Source organism: Syngnathoides biaculeatus, chromosome 14 (genome assembly GCF_019802595.1).
Source record: "Syngnathoides biaculeatus isolate LvHL_M chromosome 14, ASM1980259v1, whole genome shotgun sequence".
In the NCBI taxonomy this organism is placed as follows: Eukaryota; Metazoa; Chordata; class Actinopteri; order Syngnathiformes; family Syngnathidae; genus Syngnathoides; species Syngnathoides biaculeatus.
The window spans coordinates 8,287,494-8,309,218 of record NC_084653.1 but is presented as its reverse complement, the minus strand read 5'-3'; the positions used below and the strand labels follow the sequence as shown (position 1 = coordinate 8,309,218).

The 21,725-nt window shown below is 41.1% G+C and overlaps 1 protein-coding gene across 2 annotated transcripts in view; it reads left to right on the top strand.

The window, feature by feature from the left end:
• The first annotated feature begins 517 nt into the window (after window positions 1–517).
• The window catches only part of LOC133512351 (Krueppel-like factor 7), a 32,375-nt gene continuing 11,167 nt past the window's right edge, over window positions 518–21,725 (top strand). The window contains exons 1-2 of one of the 2 annotated variants that reach the window (XM_061841894.1): window positions 518–977; window positions 1,066–1,689. In XM_061841894.1, coding sequence (XP_061697878.1) covers window positions 1,588–1,689 — 102 coding nt within the window. In that variant the 5' untranslated portion in view covers window positions 518–977; window positions 1,066–1,587. Of the gene's footprint in view, window positions 1,690–21,725 lie in introns of both variants that reach the window. The other variant, XM_061841893.1, reaches the window with a different exon arrangement.

Genomic DNA, 21,725 nt, shown 5'->3' with positions numbered 1-21,725 from the left:
CACTTAAATTGTTGAAAAAAATGAAAAAAATGTACTGTTCTTGACAGCTTCAAATGTTTATAGGTTGATATTGTATACATGACTGTGCTTACCTGAAAGTTTTCCAATTAAGAGATTTTTCTATAGAAAACATTTCTTTTGGTCTCATTATGTGCAGCACAAATAATGATTAGATGGTAAATACTATTCTTGTCCCTGTTCATTTTTTTCTGCATTAATATCAAGTATCAAGTGAAACACAAGTTCTTTTTTTACGATTTTTTTTTTTTTTTTTTTTGCCTACCGATGTTCTGTTTCCATTTGCAAACGACCTAATCCTGTTTATACTGTCCAAGTAGTGTGTTTTGCCTCATGCATGTCCTGAATATGGTTATAAAACTACATTTAAAAAAATATAGTTGATAAAATCTTACTTTTGTAGGATTTGACATGGAAGACCAGTGGTATTTCTGTCATCAGTTTAATATTAGCATCACATTTGGCCAGAGAGGCTGCACGGGAGCTCAGATGGAAAGCGTTGGCCTCACAGTTCTGAGGTACTGGGTTCAATCCCATCCCAATCCCTGTTTGGAGTTTGCATATTCGCTCTGTGCCTCACACATCCATAAAAATTAAACGTTAACATTAATTGGAAACTCTAAATTGCCCCTAGGTGTGATTGTGCATGCGGCAGTTTCCGTCTCTATGTGTCCTGCGATGATGGCTCGCAACCAGTTAAGGGTGTACCCCGCCTCCTGCCCGTTGACAGCTGGGATAGGCTCCCGCGACAATCGTGAGGATAAGCGGCTAAGAAAATGAAAAGGATTTGGCCAGAGAGAAGGCCTCCAAGTCGTGTGACAGGAAAAGGCGTCCGATTTGTTGAGCTTCACGTGCGAGCTCACGCTGCTTGCGCTGTGCTCGCGCGACACGTGGACGCTCACGCTGCTTCTCGAGCATGCTTGTTTCTGCTCCTCACTGTCCAGGGAGCTCTCTCCGAGGTCTTCGGCACACTCAGGGCTCTGGCTCCCGCTCGGCTGTTTTTAAAGGCCGCTAAAAATAACTCAACCTCCCTCCTTCCTTGTTTAGGCGGGCCAGACAGAGAGCTCCAGCCAATGGCGAGCGTAGCATCTTTCCAGCCCCGCCCCTCCCCCCCTCACCGGGCGGCCCCCTCCTAAAGCGAGCGGCGCAACGTCACGGACTTCATTTACCTTGTATGGTCACGAGAGCCAGCGACTGACAGGTGACTGCACCGCCCCCTGCCGGTCGAACCTGGCAACCCGAAGGCAGCCTGCCTTGCGCAGAGCGAGCGGAGGAGAAGCGGACCTGGCAACCCGCTGGCAGCCTGCATGGCGAGCTGCCTGTGCGGAAGCAAAACTGGCAGGCAGCAAGCGACAAAACCAACTTTCATTTTGCTCCTCTTTTGAATATTTTCATTCAACCGCTCTCTAATTTTGGGTTTGTATGTGTCAACTGTAGTTGTTTTCTTTGTTGTTGTTTTCCTTCCCACCAAAACGCGAGATAAGGAAATAATTGTTTGGATGTGAGACTTCCGTGCGGACTTTTATTAGTGGACCTTTTTCTTTTTCTTGTTAATTTTGCCCACCAAGCATGGACGTGCTGGCGAATTACAGTATATTCCAGGAACTCCAACTGGTGCACGACACTGGTTATTTCTCCGCGATGCCTTCCCTGGAAGAGAACTGGCAGCAGGTTAGTTTGCACATTTTCTTGAAATCCAATATTTTTCATTTGCATTCATCTTTTCTTGTGTAAAAGCCCTTCTATCCACTTTCGCTTGTCGTTATTTCTGTTTTTTATTTATTTATTTAATCACTCACATGGATTGCAGCGCGGTCCGCAGACAGGCACGCGCACCCACCTATAAAGACAGTCACGTGGCTTTCTTCGTCATTTTTTCAAACATTTTTTTTTCTTTTCAAGTTTAAAAAATATCTCCATCATGTTATAGTTTATAACGACTTTCCTCCCTACATGAATTGAACTTGTTTTTCTTGTGTTCAGTGTTTTCTGTTGTGGTAGATGCGCGCGCCCACTCCAAACTGATCGATGAGCGCGCGCGCACGCTCCTAATGGCCGCTGGCGCCCTTGCCTAAATAATACATGCACACCTGTCACGGTGAATTTGCAGACTGAATTATGTATCATCATCATCATCATCCTGGTGTGTGCGTGCGTAAAATGTTTTGTCGACGTCGTAAATCATATTCACGCTCACTACGTTACGTTAATTAGTGTGTGTGTGTGTGTGTGTGTGTGGCTGGGTGGTTGGTTTTGGTTCCACACTGATGCATACCGAATGGGTACAGCTGTGACCTGTGCGTGCGTGTATGTGTTTAGGGTGGGGGGGGGGGGCACATGTCCATTATGCCTCCAGTTGTGAATGAAGGCCCGTCCCATCCATTAAGTCTACATTTACTAGAGAGCAGTAGCAACTGAGAGCCCCCCCCCCCCCAACAACGTAAGGAGGGGTGGGGGCAAGTTGTTAGTGGATTCTGCCTTCAGAGCATTGACATTGGAGCATTTCTAGCAGACAGCTAATTAAAATGTTGTTATTCCTGAGATGCATTGGGGAATGTCGGAATTATTGGATGTCTTTACCGTTGTTATGATTGTACAAAGAGAAGGGTGTGATGACTTTTAGTATCGGATCATTTATGCACGTGTGCCCACAGAGTTTGAAGGGCAACACGTAAATTGTACAACTCACATGACTTTGATGGAGCTGTAAATGACTTGCATTATTCAGGCAAACATTCTTCATCCTCTTTGAAAGACAAGTTTCAGCAACTTACTGAGTCTAGTAGTAGTACAAGATGTATGACTGTATTATACATTACTCCCTCCCGGTGGGCAATGTAGACACAACAGAGGGAGCGGCACACTGAATTGAGTGCAGCATTAGAACACGATGTGCAAAGTGTTTAATGCTTTACATTCTATATAATGATATTTTTACTCCATTTTTATAAAGTACAATATTATAGAGTGTTCGTTTCTCTTATTTATAAGAAACTGTTTTGGGGTGGGTTTTTTTTCTCTCTGCTCTGAGGCTGCCCTTTGGCAGTATCTGTCACCCCCTTTCGCACCGCCTATTGATATTGTGGAAACCTTCGCACTATTAAAGTCAGTAACTTTTCTCACTGGGATGTGTTAAAAGAACCAACACAGAATTGGGGATAAAGTTGACCAAGATGGTTATTTTACCGATGAAATGGTTGCAACAGAGGTGGGACTGGGCCAGTATGAAATGGTATTCCGTAATCCCAGGACAGGGGTGTACTGTATAACAATAGTTACTCACTTCTCCCACACTGAGCCCACATAGCTCAGTGGTTAGAGCATGAAACCAGGGGTCGTGGGTTCGTATCCCACAGGGGCCTCTGCTCCCCGAGAGGGGTTGCGTCAGGAAGGGCATCCGGTGTAAAAACTGTGCCAAACAACGATGAGCGTTCATCTGAGATGTCATTCTGTGGCGACCCCTAACAGGACAAGCCAAAAGAAACTTACTTACCTTACTCACTTCTGCCACACTGATGTCTTGAAAGCAGTCAAACGTATACTGGCTTGGACATTGTTAAATGACCTGATTGTGATCTTGTGGTACTTGTAGCCCCTTTCACAATTCATCTTGCAGTTGGAATTTTTCTACCGTTCGTTATTCTACCTAGTAGGGAAACGGAGTTGACCAAGTCTGCAGTTTTCTGACTCAAAAGGTAGCACATTTTGAGCTGCCAAACCAGTGGCACATAAATAGTCTAGTGTGGAGTCATGGTGTAGATGGCGTCTTCAGTGAAAATTAGCATTCCGGTAGACTGACTTAGTACCGCTCCATAATGGTGTGTGCGTTCATGTTTATGTTCAAGGAGCTATGTCCATTTTTGTTGTAACCACTAAGCATTTTTATATGATGTATAATGCGGTACAGGTATTTTCAAAAAAATATCACATTTTAAAGAGGACATATTTTGCCCGACCAACTTTTGCTAATATTTGGGACGGAATCTTACCTCGATGGTGCCTTAGTAAGCATGTGAAATATTAATTAAAATGGTCTGCTCCTTCATTAGTCCCAGACGCTTTTCTGCTGAGGGCCTGAGATCAGGTCATTCGAATTTCTTGAGCTTATCTATGTCACTCATGAGGATCTCCGTCCTCCCTCTCGGCTCCTGAGCCAGCGCTGTCAACATAACACAGTGATTCCCAAACACTGTGCCGGCGTACATTAGTTTGCTGCGAGCGCTCTTCAAGTGTGCCATGGGAAGTTATCCAATTTTATGTTATTGCTAAAAAATATTTATTCCAAGAATTAATGTATCTTTATTCATCTATTTATGCCAGTGACACAATGACAATGACAGACAGAACAAAAAAATCCTCTTCTATTGGCATATGTGGCAGGAAGTACATACAGTTATTATTCAAGTCATTTTTGGTGACATTTACTTTTGTTGGTGTGCTGTGGGATTTTTCAATTATAAAATATGTGCCTTGCCTCTATAAAGATTGGAAATCATTGACATAACAAACAAGTGTGCTCTCACAGGTGGAAGGCAACCAATCAAAGGAAAAGGGGCGCTCTTAGCCAAATATGGACAAAACGGATACAAAACTGTGTCAAACAGAAGTAGCGGTCAAAGAGGCCTTTTCTAGATAGCTGTGACAAAATCAAGGTGTTTTTTTTTAAATGAAATTGTTGGTTTTTATAGTCATTCAATGTTAGACAGTCACTTTATGGAGGTTTAAATAACCAAAATACTGGACCTTCAACTATATAGAGCTACAGTGTGTCAAGTTTCCTCGAAATCCTTTTTGTGCGAAGACACACGCAGACTCACACACACACACTGGGTTCATCATGTTTCATTGCTTCCTGTGTCTTCTTCTTCTTTGTCCTCTCTCATCAACTGCTTTGCTCAAGCGCTAAACGCACACAGTCGGGGCTGTCTGTTAGCGTTTTTGCATCTGACAGCAGCAGCTCCTCCTCGCCGTATAATTGCCGCGTCTGTGCAGATTGGCAATGATGTGATGGCCTTTTGAGATTTGTGAGTGAGAGAGTAAAATCCGGACTTTCAAGCCACGCAAACATTTTCTGCTGCTTTTTTTTTCACCACATTCAACTTAAAAGAGTCTTTCCCTAGCTTCTTGTTGCTCTCTGTCGTGGTTTCATCTACTTTCACTATGATTGATGCATTGATCCACTGCGGCGTCACAGTGGATCCTGCCGAGTTTCCAGACGCTTACGTTACGCCGATACGCCGCTGATCTGTTATGACGCTGCGCTGAATTCCCGATGGGAATCACGGCCACGCGAGAGATAAGACCGGCGAGAAACACGCACATGGAGCACTATCGTCTCCACTTTTTCGCCAGCCTGCCGTCGGGATACCAAGTGCAGCAGTAAAGCACAGAACATTTTTTCAATTGCAATATTATCAAATTTTGAGAACACGGCAGCTTGAAAGGAAAATGGCCAACTTCCTGCTCAATTCCAGGCATGGGTCCCTGAGTCTTCAGTGATTCAGGACCTGCAATCTATTTGTGGTGCTGGGTATCTGGCGACCGGCCGGGGTTGTGGACTACAGCATGACCATGCATCGTGTAGTCTTATCTCATTGGCTTACTTACTGTAGCTTCATATAAAGTAAAGATGTACAATGACTTCATTTATACTGTACCTGCATAATATTTGATTGTGAATAAGTGTTGACTGCGATGGCTGACAAAACAGGTCATTTCTTTTGTATCATTTTAAAAGACAAAAACATTTTCAAACAAAAGCAGAGCATCTAGTAATAGCCATTTCTGTGTCGAATATTTGTTTTTTATAGACTTAAAATCCCTACATAAGTTCACGTAACAGCAGCTTGTTTAACTTTAGGGTTAGCCTAGGGGAAAGAGGTTTAGTTAATGAAAAGAACGAGTCTTATTTGAATATGTAACGCTTCTTTTTTAGTAAACAAGCAGAACTGGATTTTTTTTTAAAATAGGAATGTTGCTGTTTTCAAAACATGCAATTCATGAAATAAAACCAAATATTGAAAATATCACTCGGAGGCCCCGTAGCTCAGTGGTTAGAGCACTGGTTTGCTAAGCCTGGGGGTCTGAGTTTGTATCCCACTGGGGCCTCCACTCCCTGAGAAGGGTTGCGTCAGGAAGGGCATCCGGCGTAAAAATTGTGCCAAACATATGTGTGCGTTCATCTGAGATGACACGCTATGGCGACCCCGAAAGGGACAAGCCGAAAGTAACCTCCATTGAAAATATCACAATGTTCTTGGTCCAGTGCGTCAGCTTTTGTGTACTTCCCCTAATTGTCTTTTTGCAGCATAATCCGAAACACATAAGATCCAGATGACTGTACATAACCTTTGTTCAACATGGAGTGGGAATTCCCAGCAAAAAAGAAAAAAAAAAACACTAATACATGCAAGAAAAAGAGCAGCGAATGAGCTGCTATGAAGAGATGCCAGCCATTGTACCTGCTGGAGTCTGAAATGTCGATGCCTCTGATACCAGAAGATCCACCGCCACAAATAAATGTATTTGTGGGAAAGGGTGGACTTTAATTTTGTGCAACAATATATGACTTAAATACTGATTGGTCAAACTTGCGTTGGGGACAGAAATGAAACCATTTTCCATCGTGAATTCTCAAAAATCTCAAAGCAAAAGGAGGGTCTTCCTGTTCCATTGCAGTCATGAGTGTTTGTTAAACATTTGTCCATCTTGTCACGACAGGCATAGTTGCCAAATTTTGTGTCGATTGGTAAGACTGCTGTCACTCGCAACCACTTATTTATAGTAAATTTTCGAAACCTACATGGGAAAAGGGGTTAAATTCCTGTTTAATTTGGAGCATGGTTGCTTGACACTTTTTCATGCATCAGTGACAAAGTCTACCAGTTGGGTATCTAACAACATTCATGAGACATCAAATCATGAAGTGTACCAGAAATCTCTCATAATAAAGATTTGTTCGGTAGTCTACGCCTTTTTGGTAACATTCTCCAACAAGACCCCAAGTTTCCTTTTACTTCCAACTCACAACATGTTTAGGCAGCTCCTTCCGAAAGTAGTCAGTGATTACCAATCAATTAATCATGCGTGTCCCTAGGGTCGGTCTTTGCTTTTGATGACACACACACTGTTGCGTAAGTGAACAGCTGCTTCCTGGTCAGACAAAAAGAGGAAACAAAACGAAGAATGAAGAAAAGAGGAAGTGAGCGACAGAGAAGTTGAATGACTGCTCGTCATCGTCTTAATCAAATTTCTTTTTGAGGTCTTAACGCGTGCGCACATGACATTTCATTCACCGAAAGCTTTGAAAGCAAAGGGCAAGACATAGCAAAACAAACTGCAGATCAGCACGTTTCACAGATAGGGGAAAAAAAAGTGATGAAAACGCAAGCTGATCTTTGATAAACAATCTGCCTTTGATTGATCATCCTGCCTGCTGCTAACATTCTCCTTCCTGTGGAGCTGCGCATTGATTCATCTGTGTAACACACACACACGCATGCACACGCACGCCTGGCCTGGGTGTAATTCAGGAAGTGAATGAGGCGTTCAGTCGCCGGCGCGGGAGATTAAATAAGAGACTATTATCCCGGCAAACTAGTTGGGAGTGCAACGCCGTTAAAGTGGAACAAATGAGGCACGACCACAAAGTTAGGTTGTGAAAGTCGTTCTCATCTTTACACGTGGCCACCTCTCCTTGCGCCTTCAAGTGTGTTTCGGTGTGTGTGTGTGTGTGTGTGTGTGTTAGTGTGAGTGTCGGTAAAGGCAGACACTTGGGATGATAAATTGTTGGGCAATCGTTGATGACTTTAAAGCAGCCGCTTAAACATGCTGCAATCGAAAACAAAACGGGAAATAAACAGCAAGGCAGAAAAGATTTGTGTGTGTGTGTCAATGAAAAGACACAAAGGCAAGGCATGATTAATTACTTGGGAATCATTGGCCGTTTCAAAATGGCTGCTTGAACTGGCCGACATAGAAAAAAAAAAGGAGGTACACAACAAGCGACAAAGTTTTGTGTGTCAGTAAAAAGATACAAGGCATGAATATGATGGACCAATTGGTGGTCAAAAACTCTTTCCAAGCATCTGTCTAAAAAGGCTGCCAGAGAAAACAAAATTGCATGTAAAAAGGGAGTGTGTGTGTCAATTAAAATACATTATTGTTTGTTAGTCATTGACTATTTCAAAGATGCTGCCTAAACCTGTTGCTGAAGAAAACAAAACAGGAAGGCAGCGAACGTTTACACGTGTGTGTTTGTGAATGAAAAGTCACAAGGGATGCGCATGATTCATTGCTGGCCACTCTTTTCCTACTTCAAAGCAGCCGCCGCGCAAATGAGCTGACATACAAACATACCCAGCCGGGTTGTAAAAGTACAAAGTTTCGGCCTCCACTTTTTCATGAATGGCTTAAAGACAATCCTGCAAACGGTTAACAGATGGATTTGCTGTTTTGATTAATGTTCTGAACTCCTGTTTCCTCCCCGAAATGTGGCGCAATTACTTCCAGGCACAGTTAATCGACCTCCAGTCCCACAGGATCGACTAAATTCTTGGTGATCAAAAAGTCCATTTTTATTTTCCTTCTTTAGCCAGCCAATTGTCGTGATTGAATCAACAGTGCCTCTTCTGGTGGCAGTCATATATTGCAGTACAGACACAATTCATCTCTTCCCCACAATCAAATTTGTCTGCATTAATTATGTGCATCCCTACATTTTTCCAATGTATTATTCCAAGTGTGTGTGTGTGTGTGCGCGCACGTGTGTGTGGTAAGAGAGAGCGAGCATGCCAACAAGGCCTGAAGCTAGCAGAACAGCTCACACACTAGTACACACATATAAAGGTTACACAAAGTTTTGCTGTGCACGAACTTTTAGCCCTGTGAGTTGTGTTACCATGGTAACAATAATAGTTGCCTCGCAGGCCTGGCTGAGAGATGTTAGGTCTGTTAAGGGGGTGTTCTTGCATGTCTGGGAGAAAAGTTAGGTATTTTCAGGAAAATATTAAAAAAAACCAACAACATGGGCCTCAACAAACGAAATATTTGTTTCCAGAAAATAGGCACAGGTTAAAAAAAATAGATGGATATTTTATTGTAAAAAAATTTACATATTTGCTGGAAAATAAGTAGCCCGAAGATATCCGGAATAGGCTCCAGTGCTCCCGCAACCCTTGTGAGGATAAGCACCTCAGAAAATGGTTGGATAGATTGCCCGATGACCAGTTCAAGGTCTTGAACCCGCCTCTCATCCACAGTTGGACAAGACTGAAGAAAAAGGCTCTATTTTCAAGAAAACTCATATATTCTTAAACAAAAACAGGTGAAAAATGTGTATAATTATAATGAATTTATTTATAATTATAATATAGTTTAGATATTTTTAAAAATACATATTGAAAAAAGGCCGACCCATATATCTTGAAGATGTATTACATGTTTTCGTAAAGAATTTTCATTTTTTTTTTTTTTTTTTTTTTAAGTAAAGGCTGTATATTTTTGAGAAAATGGAAATTGTCTGTTTCTGGAATAGTGTGACAAGATACACACAGACACACACAAACACTTGATTAGTGTAAGTGAGAATTTAGGCTGGTGGCAATTCGGATAGACATTTGATGACTTCTCTTTGCGTGGCGGCCATCGATCCAACATAGGCCAACGCTAACACAGCATTTATGTCCAAATCGATTGCGGCACAACAACATCAAAGACTCTCAGGACGCTCATTTGGCGATGCCTGCCAAATCTTTTACACACTCTACGTGCGTGCGTGCGTGTGTGTGTTTTAGACAGTGTGAGAACACGGTGTGCCGCCATTCCAGTGCAGCTTCATGCATGAATGATTGTTGCATGTGCGTCCGTCGGCACGTGTGCGTGTGTCTCAAGGAAATGGCTGGATGCGGAGGAAGGAGGATGACCTTGGGAATAAGATGGCAGACGTTTGTCTCGGAGCACTGAGACAAAACTAAGACACATACAAAGACAAACATCAGGACAGGAAGTAGACCAAGGAGAAGTTGTATTACAGGAAGTACAGGAAGCATTAGGCGATGCTTCCTGTTGCCCTCCAGGATGGCTGTACACACGATGTATTTCCATGTGATGGATGTCTGTAGTGTACTTTGTGATTTGACATGTATATATAAAGTCTGTGTTATGTCTATGTGGTCCATGTAGGCCAGCAGACGAATGATGTTGTCGTGGCAACGCACCATGAGGCTGTGATGACTTTTGGTTTGTGGGTTAGTGTAGTCCACAAGGAGTACATGAGAGAGAGGGAGTGTGTGTGTTTGTGTGTTCATTGTTTCTATTCTACAGAGAGAAGATATGCTTGTGATTATTGTATACTCTATTTGCATGTGTTACTGCTCAGTGTGTGTGATAAAGTAGCAGTTGTTTGGGATGATAGAATCACTGCAACAACAATACTAATATCTATTAGCGTGTCTGTGCTGTTTCACACTCTATGTTAGCATCACACTAGCAGACTTTCGTTAGGTAGAATCATGCATGTTAGTCAGCTGGAAGCAAGCACGCTGTGGATCTAATTTGGAGAACAGTTGTAACAACGGGGGCTTAACAGCTGTGTGAAAGGTTTAACACAAAGCAGCTCGATGTAAAAGCTGACATTTGTGATGGAAGCAAAGCCGTACGACATGTTTTCAACACTACATAAGATGCTGGTGGTTATCTGATTCCAGGATGTGGTGTTGATTGTGGGATGTCAAGTGTCCAGTTTTGGTGGGTTGTGTGTCAAAGCCAAGAGCTGATGATGGGGTAATTTTCCCTGATCTTTTTTAAAAAAATAAATAAATAATAAATGAAAAATTAGCCACTCATCGCTGTTTGGTATGCTTGCTAATTTGACACCTGACACTCTTCTCACACCGGGTTGTGTTGAAAGCAGTAACTGTTAGACCATTATTGTATGCCACACCAGATCTTCTTCTTCTTTTCCTTTTGGTCTCTCTAGTTAATTGATTTCGGGAGGCCGTGTTGTTGGGTAAAAATGTTTTGTTTTTTGTGTAAAAGCCATTTTTTAGTGAGATCTGTGCGAAGGTTTTGCAAGTTTTTGGCCATCCAAGTGGATGATTTTTTTTGCTTTGACCAAAAATTTGCGGTGGGCAGTGACCTCACCTCACATCATTTCACAACAAGCTGCAGTTTGTCAACAGAAACACGGTTTCAAGTTCTGTATTGCCACTCCAAGATGAATTTTACTGTCAATCCTAATTATAAAACAAAGAGAATTCCACCTTAAAACAACCACATACCTTAGCCTTTAATTCTGGTAGCTTGAAGCTAGCACATAACTGGAAAAACCATAGGCTGGCTAGTAAGTATCATCTATGTGGAACAACACATGTAGACAGACAGTATAACATTCATAGATTGTTCTTTTTTATCTCCTGTGAGGAACAACTAATATTATTTCAGCTTTGAGTAGCTGTGACGTCTCCATCAATAGCCCTATGTCTATGTCGTACTGCCCACAGATGGGAAAACTATGCACATCCACTGGAGTAGTGCAATGTCCATTGACACAAAACATGTGGCAAAAACTGCCATTGCTATATGTTTTTGTGAGGTGCAATAATATGGTGTCCTATTTTTCGTATTGAGAAGGAGATTACAAACAATTTTGGGGCAGAGGCTGGACTGGCTTAATGGCATGTCCATCATTTCTTATTTATTTTTGTTTAAAGCTGTGTGAAAAAGTCCTTTTTGCTGTTGTTTTTCGAGCAAATCAATTGGGACTCTTCCAAGATGACCTAATTTTTTTTTTTTTTTTTTTTTTCCTCCAAGAGGGAACATCACTGTGATGCCAGTACGAGACCACCATTTACGTGCGTGTGTGTGTGCACAGTACATGTGAATTATTTAGGGTTGAACTGCAGGACAAAGCAAAATGGAAATGTGGAGGGTGTTTCTCTTTTCACCCCGGGATGGCTCTCTAATGCACACACGCACACACATGCATGCATGAATCATGTGACCACCGCTCTGCTTTCCAGCAAAGTGAGCCCCCCCCGCCCGCTTCCCCAAAAATGAAAAAAAAAAAAAAAATCTCTGGAGGTCAGACTGCGGTGAGGCCATGCTGGTGATGGAGGTCCCCAGAGGAAACCAGGTGCTTTTTTTGGTCCCCTGGCGTGATTGGTCACCATGGCAACCCCATCTGTGCGCATCCTGAGTTGAACTCACTTCACGTTTGTTTGCTTGCTGGTCAGTCGACCTGTCAATAATTACTCACAGTAGCAGCATCTTCTTTTCATTTTAGTGTGAATCTTTTATTGAAAAAAAGAGTGACGTATTGCTTCAAAAATGTTAACTGTCTCATGTATTTTTTTAAATAATGTATGACTGGTGAATGAAACATCAATATTTCATTTATATTGTTACTATGTACAAGTGAAACATTTCTAAATAAAAAGTTCAGTTTATTTTATAGTTATTGAATTAAATATAAAATTCTAACCCTAAAAATGAGTCTTGTAATGTGGATGTACTTAATGACATTTTAAAGTAATTGAAAATGTATTATAAGTCTAATTGTAATTTTAAGTTATTAAATGCACAAATGTGTAATACATAAAATAGATTTTAAGTAATTTGGCTGTTAGTATATGCATTTCAATACATTTTGTATTAATGTTAGGCCCATATGTTAGGGGGAAAAAATGCAGTTTTGCCTAACCTGGAACTTTACTGTCAGTACATGAGCAGTATTTATTTTAATTGAATTGGATGAATTAATATTTTTAAAATTTAAAATTTTACTTTTTGCTCAAATGCATAAATTCCATCCATATAAGGGTCACGAGAGCACCGGGGCTTATTCCAGCTAATTATATTGGTAATGAATTATATTAATGATTATTTTTTATTTTGTAAAATTAAAAGTTGCACCGACACTAAATATTGTTTATAGCCTTGTTTCATCTTTCATCTTTTTAATATAATGTTTTTATTTTATACATGTGACATTTTTTTTTATATAGCGTTTGTAGTTGGCAATAAAAAAAACCTTCAATCCTTGAATCCTACACCATCATAGCTCCGAATATCTTGACCACGTGATTGCACACCAGCTTGCACACAGGGTTCCAAATACTGTAGCTCATGATCGATGTGTACCTAATGAAGTGGCTGTTGATTGCACGTGGCAGGCAAAAACAATCAGTGCAGACAAAGACAAAGATAGACATAGACTCACACACACACTGATCATAAATACATTCATAAGCAGTGAAGTCATCATACACACACATATTCCCAGAAGCCTTTGTTTCACGCACACACACCAAGTCACGCATGCTCACACTTCACCATGACCTCATCGCTCAAATCATCCCACCACATGCACACACACACACACAGACAGAGTGAAGACAAAGGGGTTAATCCAGAAGGATTTAACAACAGCTGAGACCTCCTTCAGGTTCACTTCATTGTCTTTAACACCCTATCATCCATCACAGAGCAACTACTTGTATCAAAATACAGTAGTCACAATGACAACAGAAGTAAAAATGATTATTGTATAATGTTTGCTTTGACCTTGTGGAATAAATTTGTGTCGCATTTTTACGGGCATCTGGAAATGGCCAAAATGACCCTAAATTAGACACTTCCGAACAAAATGGCCAACTTTCAGTCATGGCTTCTTCAGACTTTTTTTTTTTTTTCTGGTTCTACTCAGGATTGACCTCCTTCCCAAATTTCATGATCATAAGTGAAACTGGTTTGGGGGAGTTTTGATTTCCCCAAAAATCAAAGCACCTGTGGAACTGACCAAAATGAGCGGTAAATAGACACTTCAAAACCAAATGGCCAACTTTTCCTTTTTCTTTTCAGGAATGACCGCTGTAGACATTTTTTTGTGGGTCACCTCATGACACACATGCCTCCCACATTTAATGTTGCAAGTGAAATTGGCTTCAGGGCTGAAACCCCCCCCCCCCCCAAAAAAAAAAAAAAAAAAAGCACGCCTGGAAATGACTAAAATGATGATAAAATGTGATGTTTCAAACCAAAAAGGTTGACTTTATGTTATTTATGTATTTATATTTTCAGACATGACTTTTTTTTGGGGCGGGTCTACTCATGACAGACATGTCTACCAAATTCCCTGTGACTAAGTAAAACTGACTTTGGGGGCCGAATTTTCAAAAGAGCCCCAGAACGTCCGAGGGAAGGTGACTGAAGCATTAAAGTGCTTTTTAAATCACGCCATTGATGTGCTACTTTCACGCTCAATTAGCAACACCAAGACAAAGTGTGTGTACACCTGTAAATATTTGTGTGTTTGTGTATTTGCATGTCTATGAGTCTGTTTATATGTATGCATGTGCATCGGCGTGTGTGTGTGTGTCTGTGAGTAAGTGAGTGTTAGTGGTGGTTGTTTGTGTGTTAATGAGTGTATAAGTGTGTGTGTAACTGCATGAATTTGAGTGTGTGCATGCCTATGTGCGTGCACACGTTTGTGTATGTGTGTAGAGAGATTGTGTGATTGTCAGCGCTTGTGTGTGTACGTGTGTTTTTGAAGGAGTGTATTTGTGACTGTATGTGTCTATGTAGATGGTGAGCATGTGAGAGAAAGTGTGTGTGTGTGTGTGTGTGTTCTTATTTATTAGCCAATAATGAAATCCAGCTGACCTTGAAGCCCGAAATGATGAAGTTAAGTTGTTTTTAATTATCATTTGTCTTCTCTCATTATGACGTCCTCCTTTTATTTCTCTGCCCTTTTACTCAAGGATATGCAACTTTAAAAAAAAAACATCTGTAATATTTGGAACAAAAATACTTTTTTGAACAACATTGATTTTTTTTTTAAAAGATATGCATCTTATTGTCCAAAATATGAATATTTTTTTCAAAACAAATGTAGGATATCGTTTTTTAAAAAAAATTCTCAAAATTATAATGTTTTATCATAAATTAATTTATTAATGTAATGAGTAAAGATGAGTTTTTGTAATTATACACACAATGTCGATATAATGGACTAATAGGGGCGGGAGGAGGGGTCACCTGATACACTGAAGTGATTGTTGATTACATCGAAGCATTTTTTATTTTGAGGCCATACCCATATTATTATTACACGTTATTGAACAGTATAAAATTGTTGCATTTAGTTTTTTTTGTTGTATCACAGTTTTGTCATGACCTAAAATGCCCAGTACAGTATGCATTTGTTTTAAATGTTAAAAAAAAATCTTGAATATATTTGAAAGTTTCTCATTTCATCCAAACTTACTACGCTGCAGTGCTTGGTCATGGTGACACTGTTGAGGTACAGTACTCATTTTAAGCGAGTTGACTTCATGAGCTGCAAGGAATTAGTGTGCTTCCTAGTTCCAAATCTGTTGGAAAACGTGAAAAGCTTGGCTTTACTGAACAATAATACCATGTTCCAGACTCCAAAGACTTGTATTTTGTGTTTCTCAGCATTAACACAGCCGCCATGATGCGTTCTATCTGTCTGCGCTTGCGAGTCTATGTACAATAGACAAGAGATATATCCATCATGACCTGGCTGCCACGTCAATCCCCCACATTCAACATGGCTGCCAAATAGGCACAGAAGGCAAGTTTTTTGGAATCGGAGCTACTTTTTTTTGTGTGTGTGTATATTCTTTGACCCAGAAATACGTGCACGCCAGTCTCTGTTTGCTTTGCGCCACAGTCCCAGTAAACAATGGCGGCCAGTTCTGGAACTGTCAGACTTTTGGCAATTGAAGTTTAAGTGACAAAGGTAAAATATTTTTGGACATATCGTTCAGTCCCGGTGGTCCATTTTATCCAATGTTTGTTATTTGTCATTTTTCTCAAGGTTCCACTATGTATGCATCCATACATTTTCCACACTGCTTATCCTCACTAGGGTCGTGGGCACGCTGGAACCTATCTCAACTATTTTTGGACGAGAGGCTGGGTATACCCTAAACTGGTCACCAGCCAATCACAAGGCATAGATATACAAACAATCATTCACACTCACATTCAAAACTACAGGCAATTTAGAGTCTTCAACTAACCTACCATCCATTGTTTTTAGAATGTGTGAAGAAATCGGACTACCCACACAGTGAGAACTGAATTGTTAGGTAGATGTCCTAATCAGTTGGCTGCTGTGCTGCCTCTACTAATATGCCAGATTTAATGGATAGCAGAAGAAACTGGACAGTACATGTGTCCAAAAATAATTTCCAGTTGTCACTTTAGTTGACAAAGTCTGTTGGTTCCAGAAATGACCACTATTTTTTCCTTGCGCTATGGCGCAATGCGGGCAGAGACTGGGAAACTTGAACGTCTAAGTCAGAGATAGACATTATGATGAGATACAGCCAACAGATGTGCGTGTGGTCGCGTCGTGGCCATATTAAATGTGGCGACATTCCCATCAAAGACAACGGATTGATATATGGTGGCCATCTTGATTGTGGCAACATGCATGCAATAACGTGGAGGCCATGATGGGCAGCAGTTCTAGCTATAGCGCTTAGAGTTCTGTGCCAAGAAGGCACACATGGCGGTGGTCGTGTTTAAGAGGACTACAGCGCTAGTCTGGAACACATTATTTCTGGTGCATCCATCCATCCAGCCATCCATTTTCTTTGCCGCTTATTCTCACAAGGATTGCGAGGAGTGCTGGAGCTTATCACAGCTGTCATCCAGCAGGAGGCAGAGTACACCCTGAACTGGTTGCCAGCCAATCGCAAGGCACATCGAGACAAACAGCAGCACTCACAATCACACCTAGGGGCAATTTAGAGTGTCCAATTAATGTTGCATGTTTTTGGGAAGTGGGAGGAAACTGGAATACCCGGAAAAAATCCACACAGGCACTGGGAGAACACGCTGTACTTTTTTTTTTCAAGTTTGTGCTGATAAACTTGATGGTCCTTTTTTTTTCCTCTTTACCCTGGAGAACACCACATGCATTATTTTCAAAAACAATTTGAAATGTGGACTCGTCAGACCAGAACACACTTTTCCACATTCCATCAGTCCATCTCAGATGAGCTCGGCCCAGAGAAGTTGGCCGGTGCCGTTTCTTGGTGTTGGTATTTGGCTTACGCTTTACATTGTCGAGTTTGACTTGGATTTGTTGATGTAGCAACAAATGGTGTTACCTGACAATGGTTTTCTGAAATGTTCCTGAGGCCACATGGCAATATCCTTCACACAATGATGCTGGTTTTTAATACAGTGCCCCCTAAGGGATCGAAGGTCACGGGGAGTCAATGTTGGTTTTGGGCTTGCCGCCTCCATGCAGAGATCTCTCCAGATTCTCTGTAATTTAAGATGATATTATGAAGCGTGGAATTGGGTTTCGTATATTTTAAAGAAAAAAGGCCTTTTTTTTTTTTTTCAAGAATGATTGTCATTTTGTCAGGATAGGAAAGTTTCACAATGCCGTGGGGACGCATTGTCGTGTCGCCAAACACCATGAAGATGAAAGAACGCCGCTTGAATGGCAAATTACGGGACATATTTCAACAGCCCTTGTCCAATTAGCATCTTTTATCCTACAGATGATGAACAATTCCCCCTCCAACAAACACTAAATCAGTTAATTAGTCTTTATTTATTTGCCTTTCAAGATTAGGATTTGTTTTTCGTTATCAATTGTGCAGCAAAATGTGCCTTCAAGGATCTGCTGCTCTCACTGGAAATTCATTATGAACAGAACCCCGGCGTGGATGTGTGCGTGCGTGCGCGCGCGTGTGTGTGTGTATGTGTGTCAGAATAGGATGTGTGGATGGCAAGCCTATCGTCTTCCTGCCGGTGCAGGGTGACATGACAAATAACTAGCATTCATTCAAACACGCGCACACACAGTGAGAGTTTAATTAAGAGAAAGCTCAGCTGACGGAGGAACAGATGATTCTGCCGCTGATTCCAATCCCTCCATCTCAGCCAATTACTCAAATGGCCAGGGACACAGACGCACATGGAGGCAGACACAGTAGGCATAAGCCTGTTTAAGCAGTATTAAATTGTGCTTCAAATTAAAAGCTTGTACCTGCCTTCTCCCCTTAGTATAGTGTGCGCATGTGTGGATGTGTGCGCGATTAAGCTGTTAATTAATTTTATGCCGCCATATCTAATAAGCGGCGACAGTGAAATTTTTGCGTTTGTTCATGTGCTTGCGTGTGTATGTCTTTGTGTGGGCGTATCGGCAATGTAGGTGTGTGAGAGTGTGACGGTAAAAGAGTGTATATTGTGTGCGTGTGCGCCTGCATGTGTGTGTGTGTGGGGGGGGGGGGCTGACACTGTCAAGAGTGCTACAAATTGGGTGTTTTATGGCACCTTCAAACCAGATCACTCGACTACTTATTCACCATGCGAGATATCATGCAAGACTCACTGGTGCTGGTTGTGGATATTTGATATTATCTTGTCGGAGAGGCACTTAGCTAATCACTAATCAGAAGGCAACTCATTCAAAACAAAATGGCTGACTTCCTGGGTGTTTTACAGGACACTTTAGGTTATTTGATTTTCATGCGTCCTGTCATGATGGACATGCCTGGTAAATTTTGTCAATCAGACACACCGGTGAGAGATGTGGATGTTTGCTAACACTCTGGGGAGTGCTACGTTAAGTCCTAAAAAAATTCTTCTGAATTGTTTTTTGTGCAGCTTATGATGGACATGTGTTGAATTTCATGCAAATCATAATACACTAGAGATGTGCTCCTCAAAGTCCTGAGAAACTGCTTTTTCGAAACAAATAGGTAAACTTCCCGTAACGTTCAACAGCGTAGGCTCTTATTTGACTTTCGTGCGTCCTGCCGTGATGGATATCCATGCCAATATTGGTGTCAGTTTGTTTGACTGGTGCAGAATGCTGCTATTGTCCAACAATCTGGAAGGAGAGGCCAATCTATTCTCCTGAAAAACATCATTTTCAAAACAAAATAGCTTTTCACATCATGGGTTCTACGATGATTTTGTTGCATCCTGTCATGATAAACATGTAATTTTATCATCTTAACTGGAGACAAAGCATAGGTTTGATGATTTTTGTGTGTCCTGTCATAATAGATATGTGTGCCAGACTGGTGCTGGATGCTGTTGTTGTCTAACACTAAAAGGTATTGCTGCTTGAAGTCCTGAAAAACTGCTCATGGAAACTAAAACGGCTGACAGGTACATCTCACAATATAAGCTATTTTTGATTTTCACGTGTCCTGTCATGATCGATAAGTGTACCAGACTTTGTGCACTTGTGCTAGATGCTAATATTTTCCAATAGTCCTGGGAGGTGGTAGCCAAAATCCAGAAAAGTGCTCTCTCAAACCAAAATGGACAACCCCCTGAGTTTGAGATGCTTTGGCAGCTTTCGTGCAAATCAAATGTGGTCATTTTCTAAAATGCGCTGCACACCATCATCAGTTATAAGCCTTTATGCTCTTCACAACACACAAACACGCACACACACTCATCCTTCCAGCCTCTTTTGCGTCTAATTAGCCATCCGAGCACTCCCCTCCACGGAGGGGGCGGCGCTTCAAAGAGCCTCTTTTACAGATGCCAAAAAGCGTTTTAATTAGGAGACATTTGTGCACAAAAAGGGAAAGAAAACACTCCCCAGCTGAAGAGGGTAATAAACACACACTCACGCTGAGTCATGATTGATGTGTTCCACCATTTGAGGCAATTTTTATAGGCTATTGTAACATTTTTCATCGCCTTCTATTTGTGGGGAGATTTGATGTTTTAACAGCATCAAATTGCATTTGCATGGGAAACGTCCACATTTGTCAAATATGTAATTCTTGTGACAATATTGGTTCATCTAATATATGCTTTGGTTTTTTTTTAGTACATGGAGCATTCCAATGGCAGTGTATCATAATATCACGACAAGTAACCACACTCCTGACCAAAAGTGTATTTTATATGACAATATGTGGTGTTTCTGGTCGGAAATATAGCATTTTTATACAAAATCTAACTTTCAATTGTCAACGCTGGCACGTTTTCTGCTCAAATACTACACTGTGTCATTTTATATTTGTGACCTAATACAACTAGATCCTGAACAAAATAATTTTGGGACTAAAATATGTTGTTTTGAGATACCAGTGAGTTTTTCAGGATCGGACTATTTTTCTGCTTTTATTATTATTATTATTTAAAAATGTATGAGCTCCATACGGTGGCAGTGAACTGAGCACGAGTTTCACAAATAGTAAAAATTATTTTTAAAATAAAAGCTTCAAACATTTAAGACAACCACGTAACTTAGCTTAATGCTAACCCAAAAAGGGAAATGCTCTAAGAAATAGCATGTGTCGGGATTATACTTATAAGCATATTTGAAGACAATCAGTTGAGCAACACATGTAGACAGACAGTATAACGATACTCACAGGCATTTATTCTTTATCCTCTGTGTAAAAACAACTAATATGACGATGCGCTTCATTGAGGGGTTTTGTTACAGTCTCTTTGTATATCCATGTCTGTATTCATGGCAGTGTGATTAATTTCATGGGGAAGGATGATTTTCCGTATGAGTGTTTTGAGTCGTGAGCATTATCACCCAAAAGAATTAAACTCTGAAAGCACTACTGTAAAATTGTTGTATCATTAATGTATAAGGTTTGTGACATCATATTGAGTTTTTTGTGTCAAAATACAACTTTCTTGGACATTGGGATTTTATGCGATTTTTGTGGTGAACAGCATCGTGTTTTCTTTGAATATGTTGTCAGAGCGTTTCACCATTGCACAATATGACATTTGGTGATGATTATGGCGCTTCATGTTTGAAGTGTGAATTGCTGATCATTATGGGGCTTAATGTTTGAAGTGTGAAGTCCATGCATGATGCAGCATAGTATGACTTCATCATCATCATCGTTGTGGTTAATGATCTCATCAGTGTGCATGGAAATGTTTCCTGGAGGAGCCAGTTGACTGTTTGCTTTTTGCTATCAAAAGCCTCTCGGTGAGCTGCCTGCATGCATTTATTGATTGACACACACACGCACACGCACACACACACTGCAAGGCTTGGCAGACCCTTGCATTCCGGGAATAGGAGAAACGCCGGAGATGCGCACACACACACACACACACACACATACACGAACCCCATTATACATTCACTGTTTTATTGTCTTTAACTTATCAGTGCTTGTTTGACTAGAAAACGTTGTGTGTGCATGTGTGTGTGCGTGCGTGTGCGTCTGTGTTTTAATGAATATCACTGAGCAACAGATCTCCGCTAAGGCCCTGTGCCTAACACAAACTATTTTACTAAAGTACTAACTAACTTATCAGGAGGCTCAGTGGTTAGAGCACTGGTTTGGTAAACCAGGGGTTGTGGGTTCGTCTCCCACTGGGGCCTCCACTCCCTGAGAAGGGTTGCGTCATGAAGGGCATCCGGTGTAAAAATTGTGCCAAACATATATGTGCGTTCATCTGAGATGACACGCTGTTGCAACCCCGAAAGGGACAAGCCGAAAGAAACCACTAACTAACTTAACAGGCTTAAATGACCACCTAATCAACTTACATACGAACTCAAATGCTGTTATACTAAAGCACTTAGACCACAAGTTGTCAAACCCATGGCCTGGGGGCCACATCTGGCCCACTGCATGATTTTATGTGGCCCGCAGAGGCAAATCATGTGTATCAACTTCCATGATTTTTTGTTGAAATCTGTACCAAAATTT